The following is a 24,123-nucleotide window of genomic DNA, read 5'->3' as shown; positions in this document are numbered from 1 at the left end:
TTGAATATTATTAGCACTCTAGATCTATATTGAATTTTACAACTCTTGATCTATGTTGAATTTTAGCACTCTCAATTGATGTTGAAATTTACAACTTTTGATCTATGTTGAACTTTAGCACTCTTGATCTACGTTGAATTTTAGCACTCTTGATCTATGTTGAATTTTACAACTCTTGAGCTATGTTGAACTTTACCACTCTTGATCTATGTTGAACTTTAGCACTCTTGATCTTTGTTGAATTTTAGCACTCTTGATCTATGCTGAATATTATTAGCACTCTAGATCTATGTTGAATTTTACAAATCTTGATTTATGTTGAATTCTACCACTCTCAATCTATGTTGAATTTTAGCACTCTCAATCTATGTTGAACTTTAGCACTCTTGATCTATGTTGAATTCTACCATTCATAATCTATGCTGAATTTTAGCACTCTCAATCTATGTTGAAATTTACAACTTTTGATCCATGTTGAACTTTAGCACTCTTGTTCTATGTTGAATTCTACCACTCTCAATCTATGTTTAATTTTACCACTCTCAATCTATGTTGAATTTGACCAATTATGTTGAATTTTACCACTCATTAGTCACTGCACACTGATCATCAGGAAGTACCAATGATGTAACTATATGGATAGTGTTTCAACAAAGTGATCATACACATGTACTTCAATAATTGGCTGGATAAGTGCTGATGGATGTATCAGCTCACTTTGAAGCTGAATGTAAGAATGATCTTGACAGGTATTTTTGTGATCATACAGGTGATAGTACTGTTGGAATAACTGAAGCAACAATCATTTGCTGTTGGCATAGTTTTATTCTTCTGTATTCTTTTTTGGGGGTATTTTAAGAGGTTAAATCCATGAAATTGTATGTCAACAATTATGCAAAACCTGACAGGCAAAACCATGAATTTAAGTACACACAACATTGTTTTTCTCTTTTCTCTTTTTTTTACAAAACCAAGAAAACTGATACAAACAAAAGTAAATTATCCTACAATATCTTTGAGTCATGACTCATTGTAAATCTGATATCTAAATGCATTTATCTCCCTTAAAAGTCGCTACAGAAAGAATGTGACCTAAAATTAGTTTAGGATACAAACAACCAGTCTGCAAAGACATCACCAGACTGGTAACCTCACAAAATGACCTATTTTCGGTATAAATAATGACAGTTAAATGGATTAGACTACTATTCAATTCAGCATGAAATAACAGGCAACTTTTACAGTGATAGATATATACACATTTGTAAAAGAACACACTTTACTCTAAACTAACAAAGATCATTGCAATGAAAATAAAAGAGTACCCTGTAAAGATCTTTAAAATACATAAATGAATACAAATTTTGTTTACATAATAACTGGATTACCTTAATAAAATGACAAAGCCACTAACATTGGAGGAATCTATTCAACCTCTCATTTGGAAATAATTCAGTCACACGTTATATTTTTGTCTGAAATATACTTTAACTACCAACTGTGATGACCACTGGAGACAGACACAATCTAATTCTTTGAGTAACAAACATAATTTTTGAGTAGCTTTTCATCAGATTACAGAGAATTAGTTAAAAGTAGCTGAGTTTCAGTGGCAAGAATAAAACACTCTAACAATGTATACCTAAATATTAAGTTTATTTGCTTAAAATGAATCAAATTTGCAAGTGTATACATAATGTGACTGATGTCTTTTTTCCCGTAAAGCCTCAACCAGAAACATATATAAGGTACATAAATTTCCAACTACAGTGCATTAAAAATAAACGAAATGAAGAATTTACTTGCATGTATTGATAGAAAGATGAGTCAAGACATAAAGACAGACAAGAAAAACACATTTACTCTACCATTTGTGGTGAGACATCAAATGGGACAGGACTCTATCATCACCATGCATAAAGCAAAGACACTAATTGTGAAGAATATACATGACTAACAGGTTAATGACTAACAGGTTAACACTTTAAAAGATTAGATCCTGTACCACAGGTAAACTGTAAGTTTGATGGAAATTTGTGACATTGTGTTATTAAGATTTACAATCCAGTTGGGATGTGAGTTTCTAGGGAACAACCTGTACAGGCACAAAAAATGGGCAATATGTATTCATCATACTTCATATGTGCTGCTGTAGGAAAAACAATAAATGACAGAAACAGTCTGCATTCACAACTTCATATGTACTTGTGTGGGAAAACAATAAATGACAATCAGTCTGCACTGACAACTTTATATGTGCTTGTGTGGGAAAAACAATAAATGACATAATCAGTCTGTACTGACAACTTCATATGTACTGGTGTAGGAAAAACAATAAATAAGAACCAGTGCATTGACAACTTCATATGTATTTGAGTAAGAAAAATAAGAAATGATAGAACAAGTCTGCAGTGACAACTTCATATGTACTGGTGTAGGAAAAATAAGACATGATAGAACCAAAGAAATAAAAGAACCAGTCTATACTGACAACTTCATATATCCTGGTGTATGAAAAACAATAAATGACAGAACCAGTCAGCACTGGTAGCTTAATCTGAGAAATGAGAACTAATCAATACACTTATAAATCACAATAAAAAATGCCAAGGTGAAATATTTCTATTGTAAATAATTAGTGAAACATTTATGTTAAAAATATACATTTCAAAAGAATTGCAAATATACATTTTAAAAAATTCCATTCCTCTTTTCAGTGACAGGTGTAGCATGAGCTGTGTGTTCATTACAGGTAATATGCAGAAAGTTTCTCTTCAATCATCATCAACAGATTCATATCTGAAATTAAAAATATAGAGTAATTTTGTACATGATGTCTCTAAATTATGGAGTCTTTTAGTCTGTTGAGCTGGCTATGCAACATCATGGTCCTTTATAAAAACTACTGGACATGCTCTCTTTTTAGTCTGATTTCTATGTGACATTATGGTCCTTTATAAAGAATAATGGATATTCTCTCATTTTAGTCTGATTTCTATGCAACATCATGGTCCTTTATAAAGACTAATGGATATGCTATCATTTTAGTCTGATTTCTATATGTCATCATGGTCCTTTATAAAAACTAATGGATATGCTCTATTTTAGTCTGATTTCTATATATCATTGTGGTCCTTTATAAAGACTAATGGATATGCTCTCATTTTAGTCTGATTTCTATATGTCAACAAGGTCCTTTATAAATTAACTGATATGCTCTCATTTTAGTCTGATTTCTATGCAATAACATAGTCCTTTAAAAAGACTACTGGATATATTCTCATTGTAGTCTGATTTCTATGTGACATCATGGTCCTTTATAAAGACTAATGGATATGTTCTCATTTTACTCAGATTTCATTGCAACATCATGGTCCTTTTTAAAGACTACTGGACATGCTCTCATTTTAGTCTGATTTCTATGCAACATCATGGTCCTTAATAAATACATGATATGTTCTCATTTTAGTCTGATTTCTATGCGACATCACGGCCCTTTATAAAGACTACTGGATAGGCTCTTATCTTAGACAGATTTATATGTGACATCATTGTTTTTTATAAAGACTAATGGATATACTCTCATTTTAGTCTGATTTCTATATGCTTTCATTGTTCTTTATGAAGACCAATGGATATGCTCTCATTTGAGTCTGATTTCTATGTGACATCATGGTCTTTTATAAAGACTAATGGATAAGTTCTCATTTTAGTCTGATTTCTATACTTCATCATGGTCCTTTATAAAGACTAATGGATATACTCTCATTTTAGTCCGATTTTTATATTTCATCATGTTCCTTTATAAAGACTAATGGATAAGTTCTCATTTTAGTCTGATTTCTATAAGCCATCATAGTCCTTTATAAAGACTAATGGATATGCCCTCATTTTAGTCTGATTTCTATATTTCATCATGGTCCTTTATACAGACTAATGGATAAGTTCTCATTTTAGTCTGATTTCTATATGTCATCATGGTCTTTTATAAAGACTAATGGATATGCTCTCATTTTAGTCTGATTTTTATATTTCATCAGGGTCCTTTATAAAGACTAATGGATATACTCTCATTTTAGTCTGATTTCTATATTTCATCATGGTCCTTTATAAAGACTAATGGATATACTCTCATTTTAGTCTGATTTCTATATTTCATCATGGTCCTTTATAAAGACTAATGGCTATACTCTCATTTTAGTCCGATTTCTATATTTCATCATGGTCCTTTATAAAGACTAATGGATATGCTCTCATTTTAGTCTGATTTCTATATTTCATCACGGTCCTTTATAAAGACTAATGGATAAGTTCTCATTTTAGTCTAATTTCTATATGTCATCATGGTCCTTTATAAAGACTAATGGATATGCTCTCATTTTAGTCTGATCCAACTGCAAACTTCATAGATCTAGATCTTTCATTACATACTCAACCAACATATGTATGCAATTTGTTACATTTTATAAGCAAAACAGACAAAATAAACCCTGATCTGTCAGAACACTGACGGTAGATCAGGGTCTATCTTGTTTTGCAGCTGGGCTTGAGCTAAAGACATATGATAATTGTGGATTTATTAACTACTGTATAACATGAAATGCATTTTGAAAACTGATTATACATTTAGGACACATTAATTGTCTAAATTACATTACTCTTTGGAATGTAATCCATTTATTTTACTTTTGGACTGAGTAATTCACTAACTTTCATTAGTCTATCGAACGTGATTGTAAAACCCACTTTTGTACAGAATATTTCCCCAAATTACATTATTCTATGGAATGTAATCCAATAACTCACTTTTTGATAGAGTAATTTCCCAAATTACATTTCTTTATGGAAGGTAATCCAATTACTCAGTTTTGGACAGAGTAATTCACTAAATTACAATACTTTGGAATGCAATCAATTAAAAATGTTTACATGTATATATATATATTTTTTTACTCTACCATGAATTAGTGTATTGTCCAAGAGAAACAATGTTGAGAAATCTAATCATTAGAGTGAATCATCAGATTATTTTTCTTCACTGCAGTCAACAGACATTAATAACATTATGACCAAGAAATTTCATACACCATTTAATAGATGGCAGATATTTCATACACCATTTAATAGATGGCAGAGAAGATTATTTTAGCCATTAATGGTGTATACTGAGAAATCCCTTTTATCCAAAAGACAAAGAAAGACATCTGCAACCGCAGTGAAAAGTGTTGGGTGGCAAATAGGATCAACATATTTCCTAGTGCACAAATTACAGAAAATTCTCCATTTGGCAGCCGATTCCAATCTAACATGAGCTATATATTTGGCAACCTTGCTAAAAAAAACTGACCAGGCTATATTGTTTCATATGTGCCAGTAGGGGTGTGGGGGTGATTGTAATGTAGAACCAAGCCTATGACAAACATAGCTTCAAAAAGGGAGGGGTGCCATTCAAGTGAGCGTCCCTGTAAATTTCTGAGCAATTTGTAAACAGACTGATGCTTACTTCTGCAATCTCTTCCTAAGGTCCTTCATTTGCTCATTCTTTTTCACCAACATTTGTTTGAGGTTCTTGAAGGGAGCTGTCTGACTCACTTTCTTTTCCAGTTCCTATAAATAGATTTGTAATGAAACTAACACTAAACTTCATCAAAGTTTACTTATAATGGTATGCAAACATTATGGAAACTACATGTAAATGTCTCACACTTGTAATGGAATGCAAACAGGAAAAGTACATGTAAGTATCTAAAACTTATAATGGAATGCAAACTTGCAAAGTACATGTAAATGTCTAACACTTATAATGGAATGCAAACATTATGAAAAGTACATGTAAATGTCTAATACTTATAATGGAATGCAAACATTATGAAAAGTACATGTAAATGTCTAACACTTATAATGGAATGCAAACATTATGGAAACTACATGTAAATGTCTCACACTTGTAATGGAATGCAAACAGGAAAAGTACATGTAAGTATCTAAAACTTATAATGGAATGCAAACATGAAAAGTACATGTAAATGTCTAACACTTATAATGGAATGCAAACATTATGGAAACTACATGTAAATGTCTCACACTTGTAATGGAATGCAAACAGGAAAAGTACATGTAAGTATCTAAAACTTATAATGGAATGCAAACATGAAAAGTACATGTAAATGTCTAACACTTATAATGGAATGCAAACATGAAAAGTACATGTAAATGTCCAACACTTATGATGGAATGCAAACATGAAAAGTTCATGTAAATGTCTAATGCTTATAATGGAATGCAAACATGAAAAGTACATGTAAATGTCCAACACTTATGATGGAATGCAAACATGAAAAGCACATGTAAATGTCCAACACTTATGATGGAATGCAAACATGAAAAGTACATATAAATGTCTAACACTACTACATATTTCATGATAATTGGAATCTGTCACTCCCCAGTTAAGATTACCAAACTCAAAACTGATGTAGAGCAACATAAGTTCAATATATTTTGACCGAAATACTAAACTTACTCCACCCATGCACACAGATCTGCACTGAAAGTCAAATTTTAGGTATCATAAAACACTGTAACATCCCCTTCATGGGGTTTGGAAATCTTGAAAACTTCTAAAAAATATTTATAACTGTGAACATTATTTTTAATTTACATTACAACTGAATGTGAAATAAATGGAAAAGAGTCTGTGAGTGAGTACAGGTTCTTTTCAAGAAAGTGCTGGTAAAATATCTATGAATGTACCAGTAGTTTTCAAGAATGAGCAGGTAGAATACTTCTGAAAGTGTACTCTGGTAATTCTCAAGCAAGAGCAGGTAAACATGTTGGTATGAGTATCTGGCTGTATATAAATACTGTGATTTGGTTTTCTTTTGTGTTTTTGGGAAACATGCCAATTTAGTCAGTAATTAAATTTGTGAATTTGGGAAAAGGGTCTTATTGTTAACAAAAATGAATTTTTGCTTAATCTTTGATTTAGTGGTCTGCAGCAATCAGAAAATGTACACAAATTGGTACCCAACTAAAATTGGTACCCCATGAAAATTGGTGACTACACAGTACCTGTGACATCTGACCTATCATAATTGTGAAGTTTCACACCAAAAATCAAATTTCTTCAACACCGAGATAAAATTTATTTTTCTAAAATTAATCAGTAAATTATTAGCGTATTTACAGCGATTTTATCATCACAAAACTTCCAGGCACAAGAGCTTGATAAAAACCTGTGTAAGAAATGTTGATATCGTGACATGTATCAATAATAGCCCCAAGCTACTGAAAATAAATTAAAATGCCCTCAAAGTCTCCTTTATAAAATTCTTCAAATTAGGTGATGGTGTCATTGCTCTAAAGAATTATAAACAAAATTTATAATCAAACATATATAAGTGTGAAATCAAGTGTTCTGAAATTTTCTATATCCTCCTAATCATTATGGGAATACCTTTACAGGCTGTGCACACAAATAAAAATATATTTCGCAATCTTTACTATAGTGGAATAAATGCTAACCACCTGAAGTCATTACACAGTTCTGATGTTAAGAAAACTGTCTCATACAAATTCTCCAATATCACAACAAAACTGTAAGATCCCCCAAAAATCAGCTTATGTATATAACAAAAAACACAAAAGCAAATAACATATACTAATTGAATCTATGTTGGGATTTGAACTGAGACAAGGAAATCCCAGTCAAAGGGTTACATTATTTGTCTCCCCATAAGGCTCTGCTGAGGGGAGAGACAAATGATGTGACCTCATGACTGGGATTTCCTTGTCTAGGTAAAAACAATGACATCAATTATTTTTCTCACCCAATTTTTTTCCAATTAAAATAACCTTACAATTTTGCAATATAGTTAGCAGATTCAGCCCACAGAATATTAATCACCTATTATTATTGCCACTCACTCTATATAAAGGTCATCAGAGCTTGTACTCTTTTATGAAAATCTGAATAATTATCTAAGTAGACTCAAGCTATATATGCCACTGTTAGAAGAGAAAACAAAAATCAAGGAAAAAAACTAAGTTACAATTGTTACGTGCTGCAAGTATTGCATCATGAGCGTCTTGAGCCACATGCTAAGATATGTAAATGTCCAATAATACTGATATATTAATGATGGTAGTGGGGTGACCAGTTGACTCTAATCACACAAGTTCTACACAAAAGAAAATCGAAACCTAAAAAGCCATTTGACATTATTACTATAATATCACATTTAATCGATGGACGTCGCATGAAAATAACAATAAATAATTAATATATTTCACGTGAATAACTTATCTTTCATCAGTTCAAATTTGGAAAAGTTCTATGATAGCCAATGGTATTATATATTACACAGCTCTAAGGGAGTGTGTACTGACTGTGAGGAGATTTCTAATTCGTTATATTTTTGGCAATTTATATTCTGTCCTGGAAATTGGCAAGTGGTGCTATTACTGGTGCAACGATATGCTACATGGAAATCGTCCTGTGCAATAGCGTGTGGACTGATGAATGAGCCACTCTGATTGGTAAGTGTAGGAGTTTTCATTTGCAGTTACACTACAATGTTTGATTAGACTTGGGGTGGTTGGGGGTGTTTGTCAAAGTGTGAAGAATGCAAGTCTGACATTACATATTTCTGGATGTTGCAGAGAGAGTTTGGGTTTCTTAGCAAGTGATGTGTATTGCTAGTGAGTCTGCAACAGTGTTTTCTGTTACAGTTCATTCCACACAGCATAGCAAATTTTATTCAAGCTGCAGCTCAGTAAATTTTCAGGTGAGCATCATTTAGCTAAAAGTACCTGATTCATTTCACATTTAAAACTAATTAGGTAATTTTAGCTACATTTTAATGACATGGACATGAAAATTTACCAAGTTACAGATAGAATAAAATTTGCCATGCTGTGTAGTTTCTAGCAAAATACCAAATAGTTCAACTTGGTGTGCATGTGTGTCTGTCTCTTTCAAATGTTTTGTATGCTGTATTATCAAAGTCAGAAAGACCTTAAGTTCCCTTATGAGTGAATTTTTTTTTGTTATATATATGTTGTTATTCTTTGATTTTTATAATAATCTCATCAAACAGAGCACAAGACAACATGGGTTTCTTCTTTGTTTAAGTGGTTCCTAGCAGGTGGACACAATGACTGAGATGACTGGATCAAGATAACCAGACAGAGATAAGAAAACTAAGGTTAGCAAAACAGCTAGATTTCTGTGTCACATGGATGAGAAACCTTTTCATAAATCTAAATACAAACATTATTGACCTAGATCTGCAACTGCATAATACATTGGCAGAACAGGGTCTATACTGCATAGCTGCCATCCCCTGAGTACAAAAATAATGACTGCTTGTGATGAAAATACTCATTTTCAGGAACAAATACCGATTTTTAAAATTTTAATGCATATGTAACTATGAGTAATGTAGGGCAGTGCCTTACAAAATTATTTAATGACAAAGATGCATGTGCCGCACACTTGTACCTTCTGGATGGGCACCATGTTCCATTCGGGTGCCTATTCAGAAGGTGCAAGAGTGCAACACACTCAGACAATGGCTGTTTATAGAAGCCTATTCCACACTTTTTTCTTTCTTTTCAATCATTATCGATTCAAAAGTACCAATTTTCTTAGACGATCTCAATTCTGTGTGATTTTCTTACTGAACTGTTTTCGTTCTAGCATACAAGTAATCCTTTGCAATTTTACTGTCTGGAAAATGTATGTGAAATAAATTGCCAGCAATACTAGTAATTGAAAGAGGAAGGTTCATTTATAAAAGAAATTTAATAAACTGAATTTCGATCAAATTACATCAAGGTTCTCTCTGGTATTTATATATGTTGTAAGTTCAGGCTGAGTTGTTGATGATGAAGAAGCAAGCTGATGTTATTAGCTTTTTTGTGCTCTTGTATTTCATGAGCACCTCCATGTCCAATAGCGAAATCACACTACACAATTTGCAAAACGTAAAGTTTTCTCCTTCAGAAATCTAAACAAGATGGCACAAATGTTCTTCCAGTTCTGTTTTCTTGTCTTTCCTGGAGAAAATTCTGAATATTCTGCTCTCCTTTTCAACATGATTAGAAGTTGAATATAACGAAGATGAGATACATTGACAGCGGTAACTGTTTGCACAATCCAATATGGTGGATAAAGACAGGCATGGTAGCCACGATTTCAAATGAACCAATCATATTGTAGAACTATATTCCTATATACATGCGATACATTTCTATCATAATGGAACCGATTGCCTGTTCGAAACTAAAAATTCCAAGGAAATTTATTATTATTTTTTTAATTAAAAAACATATTTTTTGCACACAAAAAAACATACACCCATATTCAGGTTCAAAATACAAGACAAATACGGAAAAAATGGGACATTTGGCAGCTATGACGTTGCTTGTTCTACTAATTACTGCTAACAAACTGCACTGACCAAGATTTGCCTGTAAATTATGTGTGGTTGCAGCTAGACTCAACCTATAAGCGAGTATATATTATATATTTTAAAAATTCAAATTAAAATGCTTTTTCTTCTTATCCATAACTGAAATGAGTGCTAGAATATTTGAAAAAGTTATATAACTTAGCAATTATCAGTACCTTTTCTGCCATCTCTAACATTTCACGTATCCTAAGAAGTTCATGTTTAGTTTCAGCCAGGTCCTTCTCCATTACAGCTGCCGTATTAGCTCCATATTTATGACTCTGTAATGGAAAGGTAGAAAAACATACATGGCATTATTAGAATAATGGCTTTCAAGTTACTATTCTAAAACAGAAAGGACAGACATGCCCTAAACATAGCATGATTAGCACAATAACTGCTAAGCTACTATTCTAAAATAGAAAGGACAGACATGCCCTAAACATGGCATGATTAGGATAATGGCTTTCAAGTTACTATTCTAAAACAGAAAGGACAGACATGCCCTAAACATAGCATGATTAGCACAATAGCTGCTAAATTACTATTCTAAAATAGAAAGGACAGACATGCCCTAAACATGGCATGATTATGATAATGGCTTTCAAGTTACTATTCTAAAACAGAAAGGACAGATATGCCCTAAATATAGCATGATTAGCACAATGGCTGCTAAGTTACTATTCTAAAATAGAAAGGACAGATATGCCCTAAACATAGCATGATTAGCATAGTGGCTTTTAAGTTACTGTTCTAAAACAGAAAGGACAGACATGACCTAAACATAGCATGATTAGCATATTAACCTTAGCTACTCTAAATTAATTTATTGTAATGGGTAACAATTCTCTTGACTTTCAACTGATCTTACACATCTGTATTTAGAACTCCTAGCCCAATGAATAAATTTCATGAACAATAGTAGCACGAATGGCACAAATTTACCTCTGCTCCATGTTCAATAGTCTCTTATCAAGAAATTAGTAGGATAAAGTTTACTCTTAAGAGTAATGACCATCTGGTCTTGATGACCTGGACCACTGGTCAAGGTATGCAGTCTTGGACCAAAGTTACTGTGCAGAAACCATTACTTTTTTTTTAAGACTTACCATACCTGCTACCTCTGAACTCAAGACCCCAGTATCAACTGGTTGCTTTTTTTAACTTAAGTATCAACCATCCACAAAGTTTGGTCAAGGAATTCTAACACAAAAGTGATTCAGCAAACTCATTTTTGTTTACCCTCTCATTTAATCTTTTGAACCCAAACTAAATAGGTCTCTTACATTAACGGCAAACCCTCCACAAATATTATTACAGTGAAAATATGTTTCTAGTTTGAAAGCGACTTTCCCCTTTAACCTTTTTGACCGTAACCTTAACTTCTGACTTTTTTCTTACCCCAATTACAAGTAATTTTTGAAGTTTGGTAACTGTAACTGGTTGACGACTATAGTTATAGTGCATAGATGCCATTGGTTACAGACAGATGTATGGATAAATTGGTAGTCAGACAACATCATAACATAATACCATATTTGTATCATACAGAATTACACCATATGGCAGGCATATAAAAATGGTTTTCTTAAAAACTTATTGTGGTTCATTCCTGGTGGTATGACTATAGTATGAGTCAAACTGTCTAAATATGATTTATTAGTCTCTCAAGTTTAATTAATATATCTTCAGTGGCTTAAATGTTCTACTCTGCAGAAGAGTACAAGTCACAGGATCGTAATTTCCCTTGCTATGACCATGACCTTGATCTTGAAGCAGGTAGTATGGTTTTGGTATGCAACACATGGATTATTCATGATATATAACATGATATATACATCAAATCATGATATACACAATCTAGTCATGACATATACCATCTTGTCATGACATATACCATCTTAACATGCTATATACTATCTAGTCAAGATATATACCATCCTGATATGACATATGCCATCTTTCATGATGTATGCCATCTAGTCATGACACATACCATCTTTCATGATGTATGCCATATAGTCATGATATATGCCATTTTGTCATGATAAATACCATCCTGACATGATATATTCCATCTTGTATGATAAATACCATCCTGACATGATATATGCCATTTTGTCATGATAAATACCATCCTGACATGATATATTCCATCTTGTATGATATATACCATCCTGACATGATATATTCCATCTTGTATGATAAATAGCATCCTGACATGATATATTCCATCTTGTATGATATATACCATCCTGACATGATACATTCCATTTTGTCAAGATATATACCATTTGGTCAGGATATATACCATAATGTCAGGATATATACCATCTTGATATGATCTATTCCATGAGATATATTCCATTAATATATTCCATCTTGTCAAGATATATACATCTTTTCATCATATATTCTTGGCCACTGTTTCCTTAAACCATTTTCAGTTTGTTAAAAAGTTATACTCCCAACAGATAGATCCTGAATGACATCATCAGCAGCCATATTTGTGGTATACTGTAAGATTTTCCGTAGAGTTTATATTGTGTTTTTGAAGCTGAAATAAATTCACTGAATCTTAAGATATTTTTACAAAATATACATACATAAAGAGAATACAAATCAGAAATTCTGTTAGTACCTATATTTGTAATTTATAGTTTGATTTTGCCTTAGTGTGCCTTGTTCTAAATGGTCAATTTTGATTGTTGCATATAGGAGAAACTGCCAAGTTGCCCATCATCCAGGTAAAATAGGCAAAATATTGTCTGCTTGTGACCTTGTCAGGAAGTATTTATACTGACACAAGTCACAGAAGTACATTTTCCCTCTTCATAACCTTTACACTGAGGCATGGGAAGCAAGATATCATCCAATCACGAAACAGACTTAGAAAAGGTTTCACGAAAATCTCTCTGTTACAAAGTTATGGGCTAGAAAAGTAAATGTTAATGGACAGATGGAGGTTAGACAGATTTGAGGACAGACAGATGGTGGAAAGACAAATTGGAAGACAGACGGATTGGAGGACCGACAAATGAAAGACAGACAGATGGTGGAAAGACAAATTGGAAGACAGACAGATGGTGGAAAGACAAATTGGAAGACAGACAGATGGTGGAAAGACAAACTGGAAGACAGACATATGAAGGACAGAGAGATGGACAAATATAACAGCATGATATGCCTGACTTATGATGCATGAATAATAGAATTCAATGTCCAGTTCATGACTATATCAGTGACAGTATATCTTTTGGATTCAATATTTTTGAAAATACCTAGTTTGATAGAAAAAAGAATCAAGACTGAAATGTTTGTGTCCTTACAGTCTCCAATTCAGATTCTAGGCCCGCCATCTTCCTTCTCAAAGATTCCATTTCTCCATCATTGCCCTGAAAGAGAAATGAAAAAATGATGAATTAACAACTATCAATTAGCATTGCTTACTATTTGTTCTTTTTATTTATTATAGCTTATATATTACTTCATATAAAAATCAGACATTGTTAGATATCTAGTTCTACTTTAAAATATTTCTGTTCTAAAGACCAGTTAAAATAAACAAATTAAGTCAACTGATGTCAAAGTTCAAAATTAATTTGATAAATTTGAATTTAAAAAATGCACACAAATTTCTCCCTCTTTGCAGTTTAAATAAACAACTTTTTTAATTAAAACATTAACAGTCGACATTAAATTATGACAGTGACTGTACTGGTCATTCACATACTTTATTGTTTTCAGGCTGGACCTCACAACTGGTACAGGTATAACCAAATGGCTTGAAAACCCGGTCAGAGTGATGGATAAACTAACACTTCATTAGGGTTTTAAATACACAATACAGTCTTTCTAGTAACCCTTGATGTTGGTTACTTACATAACTAGATGTCTCTTACTCATCTACCAGTTGTTGGTTAATCACATACTAGATGTCTCTTGCTAACATACTAGATGTCTCTTACCCACATACTAAATGTCTCTTAATCATCTACTAGTTGTTGCTTACTCATCTACTAGTTGTTGGTTATTCACATACTAGATGTCTCTTACTCACATACTAAATGTCTCTTACTCACATACTATATGTCTCTTACTCATCTACTAGTTGTTGGTTACTCACATACTAGATGTCTCTTACCCACATACTAAATGTCTCTTAATCACATACTATATGTCTCTTACTCATCTACTAGTTGTTGGTTACTCACATACTAAATGTCTCTTACCCACATACTAAATGTCTCTTAATCATCTACTAGTTGTTGCTTACTCATCTACTAGTTGTTGGTTATTCACATACTAGATGTCTCTTACTCACATACTAAATGTCTCTTACTCACATACTATATGTCTCTTACTCATCTACTAGTTGTTGGTTACTCACATACTAGATGTCTCTTACTAACATACTAGATGTCTCTTACTCACATACTAAATATCTCTTATATACAAGATGTTTCTTACATACTAGTTGTTGGTTACTCATATAATAGATGTCCCATACTTGCATACTAGATGTCTCTTACTCACATACTAGCTGTCATGTACTTACATACAAGATGTATCTTACTCACATACTAGATGTCTCTAACATACTAGATGTCCTGTACTCACATACTAGATGTCTCTTACTCATCTACTAGTTGTTGGTTACTCATATACCAGAAGTTCCATACTCGCATACTAGCTGTCTCTTACATACTTGATGTTCGTTACTCACATACTAGTTATTTCTTTAGTCGAGGTCAACTCTGACATATATATGCCCATTGTGGTTTGTGTGTGTGTGTGTGTGTGTGTGTGGTTTGGATTGTTTTTGTAGCTTTAACAAGTTTTCAGTCATATAGATACAATGTCTGCAGTGTGACAGTTTATAGTGATGTCTAGCACTGGGGCATCATGCCGCAGGCATGTAGCATGATGTCCCACCCAGTCACATTATCCTGACACCAGGCTGACCAGTCCTAACACTAACCTCTTAATGCTAAGCACCAAGTGAGGCAGCTGTTAGTACCATTTTTGCAAGTCTTTGGTATGACTCGGCCGGGGATCTAACCCACGACCTCCCACATTCGAGATGGATGCTCTAACCACTAGGCCACCCGAGCAGTTGCCCATTGTGGTCATTACACCATGTATCTTGGACAAGTGACTTCAAATTAGCACAGCAATAATTTACATTTTAATCAATAGCAATCACAAGCAGATTACCTCCATGTAATTAAAAAAGGTCAACATATTTAATCAACAGCCACTAGATCAAGCAATTTTGCTTTTGTTTTTATTCAAAACTTCAGCAAAAACTGACCAAATCACAAACATACACATTCATTCTGGAATTGTGTCCTTAAACAAATGGCTGTGAATTTCATGGTACTCATCTCAAACATCAACGACTGCTATGGTTTGAATGGATGAATATTGTGATTTTAAATCATGAACACTGTGGTTTTAAATAGATGAACACTATGGTTTTAAATAGATGAACACAGCAGTTTGAATGGATGGACACTGTGGTTTGAATAGATGAATCTTGTGGGTTTTTTATGTGAACACTATGGCTTGAATTGATGTTCACTGTGATTTGAATAGCTGAACATTGTGATTTGAGTAGATGAACAATATGGTCTGAATAGATGAACACTGGTTTGAATATATAAACACTGTAGATTTAATAGATGATTTTTTTTGGAATAGATGAGCACTGTGATTTGAATAGATGAACACAGTGGTTTGAATAGATAAACACTGGTTTGAATACTAGATGAAAATTCGTGGGAATAGATGATGAATGTGATTTGAATAGATGAACACTGTGGTTTGAAAAGATGAACATTGGTTTGAATAGATGAAAACTATAGTCTGAATGGATGAATAGATTAACACATTTTTTTCGAATAGGTAAACACTATGGACTGATTATGTAAACACTGTGTTTGAATAGCTGAACATTATAACCTGAATGGTAAACAATACTACTTGAATAAATGAGCACCGGTTTGAATAAATGTAACTATAGTTTAAAAGATGAACATTTTGGCTTCAATAGCTGAACACTGTGGCATGAATTGATGAACATTATGGTTTGAATAGATGAACATTGTTGTTAGAATAGATCAACACTGGTTTGAATAGCTGAACATTATGGTTTACATATATGAACACTGGTTTGAATTTATTAACTATGTGAAGACATATGCATGTATACTCTCATACACATTTACAGAGGTTCTTTCAAGACTTCATCAGTACAAATTCAACTACTGTTCCAATTCCTTGATTGTCAATTATTAGCCATTAATAGCAAAATTTCCAGATAAACAGAATTTCTATGATTAATTAAGGTGAAATTCAACTCTGCCATTCCAAACATCAAATTACTTAACTGCAATTCTATTTTTGTAAAACATTTATCCGTACATTTCCCCATTTTGACCTCCTCCTCAGAGTTTGAGACCTTGAGTAAGAATTTCACAAGGGCAAATATTAATTTGGTGCATGCATCATTTGTCTTTCTTCTGCCCAGTAAATATGCACATGTTCATATGGTAGGGGTCTAAACAATGTTCAAGCTATGACCCATTGATTTTGTGAACTTACTGTTACTGTTGATTGAGACTTCATGCGGTTTGCTTCTTCCATTAATTGTTTCCTCTTCAGTTCCCCTGCTTGTGACTGAAACAGGACACAAGTTTTACTGCTTTAGTGTCACTTCAAGCAACAAAAACAATCCTATAACAAAGAAATTCCAATAATGAAAACTATTCCTACCTGTAGTGACAAACTCTGTCATTAAGTGGGTGATTTTAGAACATCCACTGAGGAACTGAAATGCCAATACAATTTTTACAAATATGGCAAGATAACTCAAAATAATATTAACATCACAAATTTTATGAGACATAACTAATATGACAAATATGATGGATATGAGACACAACTAATATGATTTTTTTATATGAGACAGAATTAATATGACAAATGTGATACGAGACAAAAATAAAATGACAAAATTTTATATAAGACACAACAAATATGACAAAGTTTGTATGAGACACAATTAAATATGACAAAACTTATATGAAACACAAAGTCTTGCAAGGATACAAATGCATTACCAAGTTTCATAAAAATATCTCAAACGCTTCTGGAGATATCACCAAGATAAGAATGTGACAGACAGATGGCCATAGTTTACAATAAACATGGGATAAATTAAAATACTATCAGACATATGGAAACAATTTACAATAAACATGGGACAATTCAAAATCAAACAGATGGCCACAATTTACAATAAACATGGAATAATTAAAATCAAATGGTTAGACACAATTTACAATAAACATGTGATAATTTAAAATCAAATGGATGGACAGAATTAACAAGACATGAGATAATTTAAAATATTATCAGACAGACTCCAATTTTGAAAAGGACGATGTCTAGTCATGATACAAAAGCATAACAAGTTCATGAAGATGTATCAATATGTTCAGAAGATATCAGTTAATTAATAAAAATTTAAATTAATATTAATTAGGTAAACAAAAGTGTGAAGGATGAATAGACAAGTATATCCCTCCTCCCAAACTTTGTTTGCCAGGTTTATAACAATGGTTTAAGTTTACAGTAAACTCCACCAGATATCATGAAGCTGAATCGAATCTAGAAATCATATCAATATATCAGAATTTCATTATAACCAAAGTGAAATATGATAAAAAGCAAGAGAAGGGACTTTACAATATTCTTAGTAATATATTTATTTTCATTATGTCTTCTTATTTTGTTATCAAGGGAGTTCACTGCACATCTTAAATGAAAAGTTTTAAAAAGTTTCTTTTTGGGGAGATCTCAGTGGAGGGTTATATGTGTTTCTAGTTGATATAGGTACAGTTTATTATATATAACACAAACACAGTCAAACCTGTCCTATTGTTCACCTAAGTTCAGTGGCCACATGGTCACAATGGTTACTCTAATTTTATCCCAGCAAATTTCCTATATAAATGTCATGTAATCAGTGGTCACCTGTCCTTTGTGGTGAATGACCATGTGTTTTTTTAACCGAGCAAGCAGTTGTTTTACCTGTCTTCTGTAATCGGCGGTCATGTGTTTCTTAACTAATCAGTGGTTTCACCATGCCTTCTAAAGTCTTTGGAGCACATCAGCAGTGATCACTTCAAATATGCAAATTAAATTTCTTTGTTTGATGAGAAAGCATGGTATGCATGGTATATATAAGGGTATATTACATAATTTGATAGCTGCAGGAGGCTTCTTTCCTTCCCATATTGTTAAAGGTCTCTGATAAAAGCTGACTGCCTTTTGATCTCGCAAAGTTTGAGGGACTGCTTTATCAAACAATTGTTTGAAGTGTGAGCACCTGTTTTCATGCCTAATTACACAAACTGACCAAATACAAAGCCAGTTCTGTGTTTCCCAGTCATAGGAACATTCAGGATGCAAAGTAAAATAACTACTAAAAATTAATCGAAACACTGACACATGTGACAACGATAGGAGAATCAGTAATGATGTAATATGGAATTAGAATGAGGATACAGTAATCTTGTGTGGAACTTTATGTTTTGTTATTTTGTTATTTTTACTTTAGTTAATTAATTACACTCAATACATCTGTCTTGATAGTATACTATAACTGCTGATAATACTACATGCAAAATAATAATAATGATACTACCACTAACAATCATGCTAATGCTTTTTAGTACATGCATCTGTCATGAACAAAGTTTGATAGCTGAACCTGCCTTCAAGGTCACATGTCTACAAAGGCCACTTTGGCCTACTATTTTCAAGAATTCTTTACAGAATCCCAGCGGCAGCTCTTTCCGTTCTGTCTGGCATATATATATATATATATATATATATATATATATATATATATATATATATATATATATATATATATATATATATATAGATGTTTACATACAGAGAAACACAGGTAAGAATATAGATGTTTACATACAGAGGAACACAGGTAAGAATATAGATGTTTACATACAGAGGAACACAGGTAAGAATATAGATGTTTACATACAGAGGAACACAGGTAAGAGACTTTTCATTTCTATTACATCAAAATATTCAAAAACAGGCGTATTCTTGGACAAATGTTTTTCTTATACTTACAGCTGCTGCAACTCCAAGAATTTGTGCTTTCAATGCTTCATTTTCTGCTTGCAACTCCTCAATTTTCTGGAAAGACAAAAGATCTAACTAGAGTCCAACAGTATCAGTTGCACTACCATTATTTTAAGTCTAAACGAACATCTACAATTATAATACCACTCCTGTGACCTAGTGGTTAGAGCATCTGCCTCAGATGCAGGAGGTTGTGGGTTCGATCCCTGGCCGAGTCATACCAAAGACGTATAAAAAATGGTACTAATAGATGCCTTGCTTGGCGCTCAGCATTAAGAGATCAGTGTTAGAACTGGTTGGCCTGGTGACAGGATAATGTGACTGGATGGGACATGATGCATCATGTCTGTGGCATGATGCCCCAGTGCTAGACATCACTATAAACTGCCACAGGAACATAGGAATAAATCATTATAAAACTTTAGCATGTCATCACGTAAATGAAGAAATAATACTTTAGAAGAAAAAGTAAAAGTTGTGCGACAATGGGAAGAGTTCACATACTGAAAATTTTTATATTGGGAGGACTCAAAACAAGATCATAAAAGATGAGAAGAATATTCTGTAGCAGTGGGAAAATGGAGCAAATGGAAAGAGAATTATTTTAAATATGAAACAACATATGTGCCAAGATTTAAATAATGTTTTTAAATGGTTTTGTAAGGCGCATGAGATCAATACCTGATCAATATTTCATGCCTAGGAATAAGAACTATTAATTTATTTTACCTTGAAATGACTGTTTTTAAGAAAAGAAGAGCATTTTAATAATTAATGCTACTTTTAAATGAAGATATTAACTGCTATAAGTTATATGTAGGTTTCCTACTATATACACATCTCACAAATATAGTCCCCTTCTGGAAAGGCCACCCATTTTATAAGGCCACTTTCCCGGTGCAGAAGGGTTGGCTTTATAAGAGGAGGAACACTGTATATTATGAAAACCCTTGCTGTAATGGCCATCTAAGACTAACCTGGTAAAAATATGTTGGTAAAATGGATGGAAATAGATTATGTTGGTAATATGGATGGAAATATATTATGTTGGTAAAATGGATGGAAATATATTATGTTGGTAATATGGATGGAAATATATTATGTTGGTAAGATGGATGGAAATATGTTGGTAAGATGGATGGAAATACATTATGTTGGTAAGATGGGTGGAAATATATTATGTTGGTAAGATGGGTGGAAATATATTATGTTGGCAAGATGGGTGGAAATATATTATGTTGGCAAGATGGGTGGAAATATATTATGAAAACAATTGCTATACTGGTTATTTAAGAAAGACAGTGTTATGAAGATCTATATAGTGCAGAACGTTTGGTCATGACTGTAAATTGTAGTGATAACAAGATATTATAAAGCTAATTTTTTTCCATGGGTGTAGATTTTAATTTAATAATAATAATATTATTATTATTATTATTAAATTAAAATCTACACCCATGGAAGATAATAATGATAATGTGGATTTAGTATAAGACATAACCTTTAGAAGCTTTAAGTGCTTTACAATAACACATAAAAAATATATACAATGACAAGATTACAAAGGCAAACACCATGAAATTACTGTTTATGGCTAACTGACTGTTTGATGTTTAAAATATTAATACAGTCTAGGTGTTTTTATACATATGGGTTTCCAGGACAGTGGAAGTGAAAGTTGAAATCTCCAAGAATAATCAGGATGCCACATATCAAATTTCCATATTCCAGGAGGTTAAGAAACTGCTCCAAACAGAGTGATTCAGTCAGCTTGGTTTTTTATTAGGAGGGCAGTAGGGTGGCAAAAAAAATTGGACTGACATTTATTCCATTGGAGTGAGGTTTGGACCAGATTAAATGATGTGTAGTCAAAAAGCTGCAGTGTAGATTGATTGAGTGATTGATTGTATTTTAACGGCACATTAGCACTGTTAGGATATTTGGCACCAAGCATAATTTTATATGTATAATCGTTTACAAATTATAAAAAGTCTCATATAGACCAGCGATATCAAAACCAAATAGTTGTTGCAGTGTAGCTAAGAATGTGTATAATGGAATTCTTTGTAATGACGGTAATTTCCACCTCTGTTGGAGTGGCATGGGAACGACTTGATGGAGTAAATCAGAGGGTGTAAGATGCACATGCTATGGCTCATCGTCTGACTTTTTTTTAGCCATGTTTCTGTTGGGAAAGAAATGTCAATATCCTGAACATTGATAAAGCTAGCTATATCTGTGGGCCTTTCCAGTGGTTCTACTGATTGGGCGTTGAATGATGCAATGTGCAGCAATTGATCAGACTTCAAGGTCAATGATTTAAGAGGAATTTGAATCAAGTTCTCCAAATTATTGGTCAAGTTTTCAAATTGCTCTGAAGGAAAGGGCAAAAGGGAGATAACTGTAATATTTCTTCCTGTTCTATGCCAGCCAGCTTTGAAGCATTTCTTTTATCACTGCCAATTAAATTTATGTAAAGATGAATGTAGTCCCAGGTCAATAAGTGTAGTGCATAATGTAGCTTGGAGTACCAAGGAGTTGTTATTTAATGTAAAATTAATAAGGGTCCATCATAGCATAAATGGGTTGACTGGAAAGTATAACAAGATGAGGTTGTGTTCCAAACAAAAGATGGTGGCAGTATTAATGGGGCAAAATGACTGAGGAAGAAGTTTAATAGTTCTCTTTTCCAAAACAAGTAAATGAAATATCTCATTTCAACAGAACAGCCAATGCATAATGCAGATAAATACTGACAAAAAACACATATGTCATAAAAAAGGGCAAAAAAATGCACAATAGATGCCTCAAGCATGTTAATCAATAATGGCAATTTTGAATTTTAAAGATAGTGAGCTATCAATAGGTCTTCACAAGTTAAATTCAACCTGTATATGGAACCTGTTGACAAGTTTGGAGTAATTTCTCATTGGCTATTGAGGTCATGTGAGTTCTTAGAAGAATTAAGTTATTTCCCACTGGTTGGGTCAATCAGGTGGGTTCTTCTACAACATGGGGCATTGTGAAATGACATGTAGTGAGTAGGTAAAAATTGCATTATAGGGCTATATGGGTGTATATAAGTATGTAGAGCTGGACAATAGTTTCATTCTTATTTCCTATGTTTGTATTTTAACATCAGTCTGAAGATGTGTTTAATGTAGTGTTTAGATACAATTTGAGAGAAAACATTTGTTTGGATTATTCATTGGAATTACAAAGTGCTCACTGGACTAAAATAATATTCTTGGATTATTTTGAATTTATTTGAAGAAGTTTTGAACAATGCCAATGTGATACATTAAGACTGTTGGCACATCAGCAAATTGGAAGACCTATTTGGAACACTAAATTCTTTTGGACTTGTGTGGGACTTTTTAGGATTACTTTGGATTTTATTCTTAAAACTCTTAGTTCATCTTAAAATTTTCATTTTGCAACTTAGACAATTAAATTGTTTGTCAATTTTAACTTAGAGAATTAACTTGTGTGTTAAGTGTTACATAAATTGTTGGTTTTGCTTATTTCTGTTATTTAGTTTATGACAATAGTCGTAACAATAGTAAAAATGAAAAACCTTGCTGTCATGGCCATCTAGGAAAGACATGGTCAGAATATAGTGCTGCTTAAACCCTTTGTGGTTAAACTTCTCAATTCAATTTCTGTAAGACTAGCAATATTAGATTGCACATTGCCATCTGCACAAAGGTTTTAGAAATAGAAAACAAATGAAGAATCTAAAATGACCTACATGCTGTTTATGCATCTTCTGTGAAGTTGCAATCTTTGACAGATACATGACATATAACTGACAGATATTTATTAAGGGCAGAATCAGTGGTGAGGAGAGAAAATACAACTTATTGGGTCCCCAAAGCAAAGTGGTGCTAAGATACCAATAAAAGTAACATGCTAAGATACCAATAAAAGTAACATGCTAAGATACCAATAAACGTAACATGCTAAGATACCAATAAAAGTAGCATGCTAAGATACCAATAAAAGTAACATGCTAAGATACCAATAAACATAACATGCTAAGATACCAATAAAAGTAGCATGCTAAGATACCAATAAAAGTAGCATGCTAAGATACCAATAAACATAACATGCTAAGATACCAATAAACGTAACATGCTAAGATACCAATAAACGTAACATGCTAAGATACCAATAAAAGTAGCATGCTAAGATACCAATAAAAGTAACATGCTAAGACACCAATAGATGTAACATGCTAAGATACCAATAAAAGTAACATGCTAAGATACCAATAAAAGTAACATGCTAAGACACCAATAGATGTAACATGCTAAGATACCAATAAAAGTAGCATGCTAAGATACCAATAAAAGTAGCACGCTAAGATACCAATAAAAGTAGCATGCTAAGATAGCATGCTAAGATACCAATAAAAGTAGCATGCTAAGATACCAATAAAAGTAGCATGCTATACCAATAAAAGTAGCATGCTAAGATACCAATAAAA

At 32.8% G+C, this 24,123-nt stretch overlaps 1 protein-coding gene across 1 annotated transcript in view; it reads right to left on the bottom strand.

Annotated features, from left to right (window-relative positions):
- Nucleotides 1-805: 805 nt before the first annotated feature.
- Nucleotides 806-24,123, bottom strand: part of LOC149792078 (leucine zipper transcription factor-like protein 1) — a 41,017-nt gene continuing 17,699 nt past the window's right edge. Inside the window, exons 5-10 of the mRNA XM_089970588.1 lie at nt 19,623-19,688; nt 17,061-17,135; nt 13,784-13,849; nt 10,631-10,735; nt 5,504-5,607; nt 806-2,799 (exon numbers count right to left, since the gene is read on the bottom strand). Of these exons, the coding sequence (XP_089826714.1) occupies nt 2,775-2,799; nt 5,504-5,607; nt 10,631-10,735; nt 13,784-13,849; nt 17,061-17,135; nt 19,623-19,688 (441 nt within the window). The 3' untranslated portion in view covers nt 806-2,774. The remainder of the gene's footprint in view (nt 2,800-5,503; nt 5,608-10,630; nt 10,736-13,783; nt 13,850-17,060; nt 17,136-19,622; nt 19,689-24,123) is intronic.

This window comes from Sinohyriopsis cumingii, chromosome 9 (assembly GCF_028554795.1).
Source record: "Sinohyriopsis cumingii isolate HCF-2022 chromosome 9, ASM2855479v2, whole genome shotgun sequence".
NCBI lineage: Eukaryota > Metazoa > Mollusca > Bivalvia > Unionida > Unionidae > Sinohyriopsis > Sinohyriopsis cumingii.
Note: the sequence above shows the minus strand (reverse complement) of the source record. Positions and strands in the feature narration are given on the sequence as shown.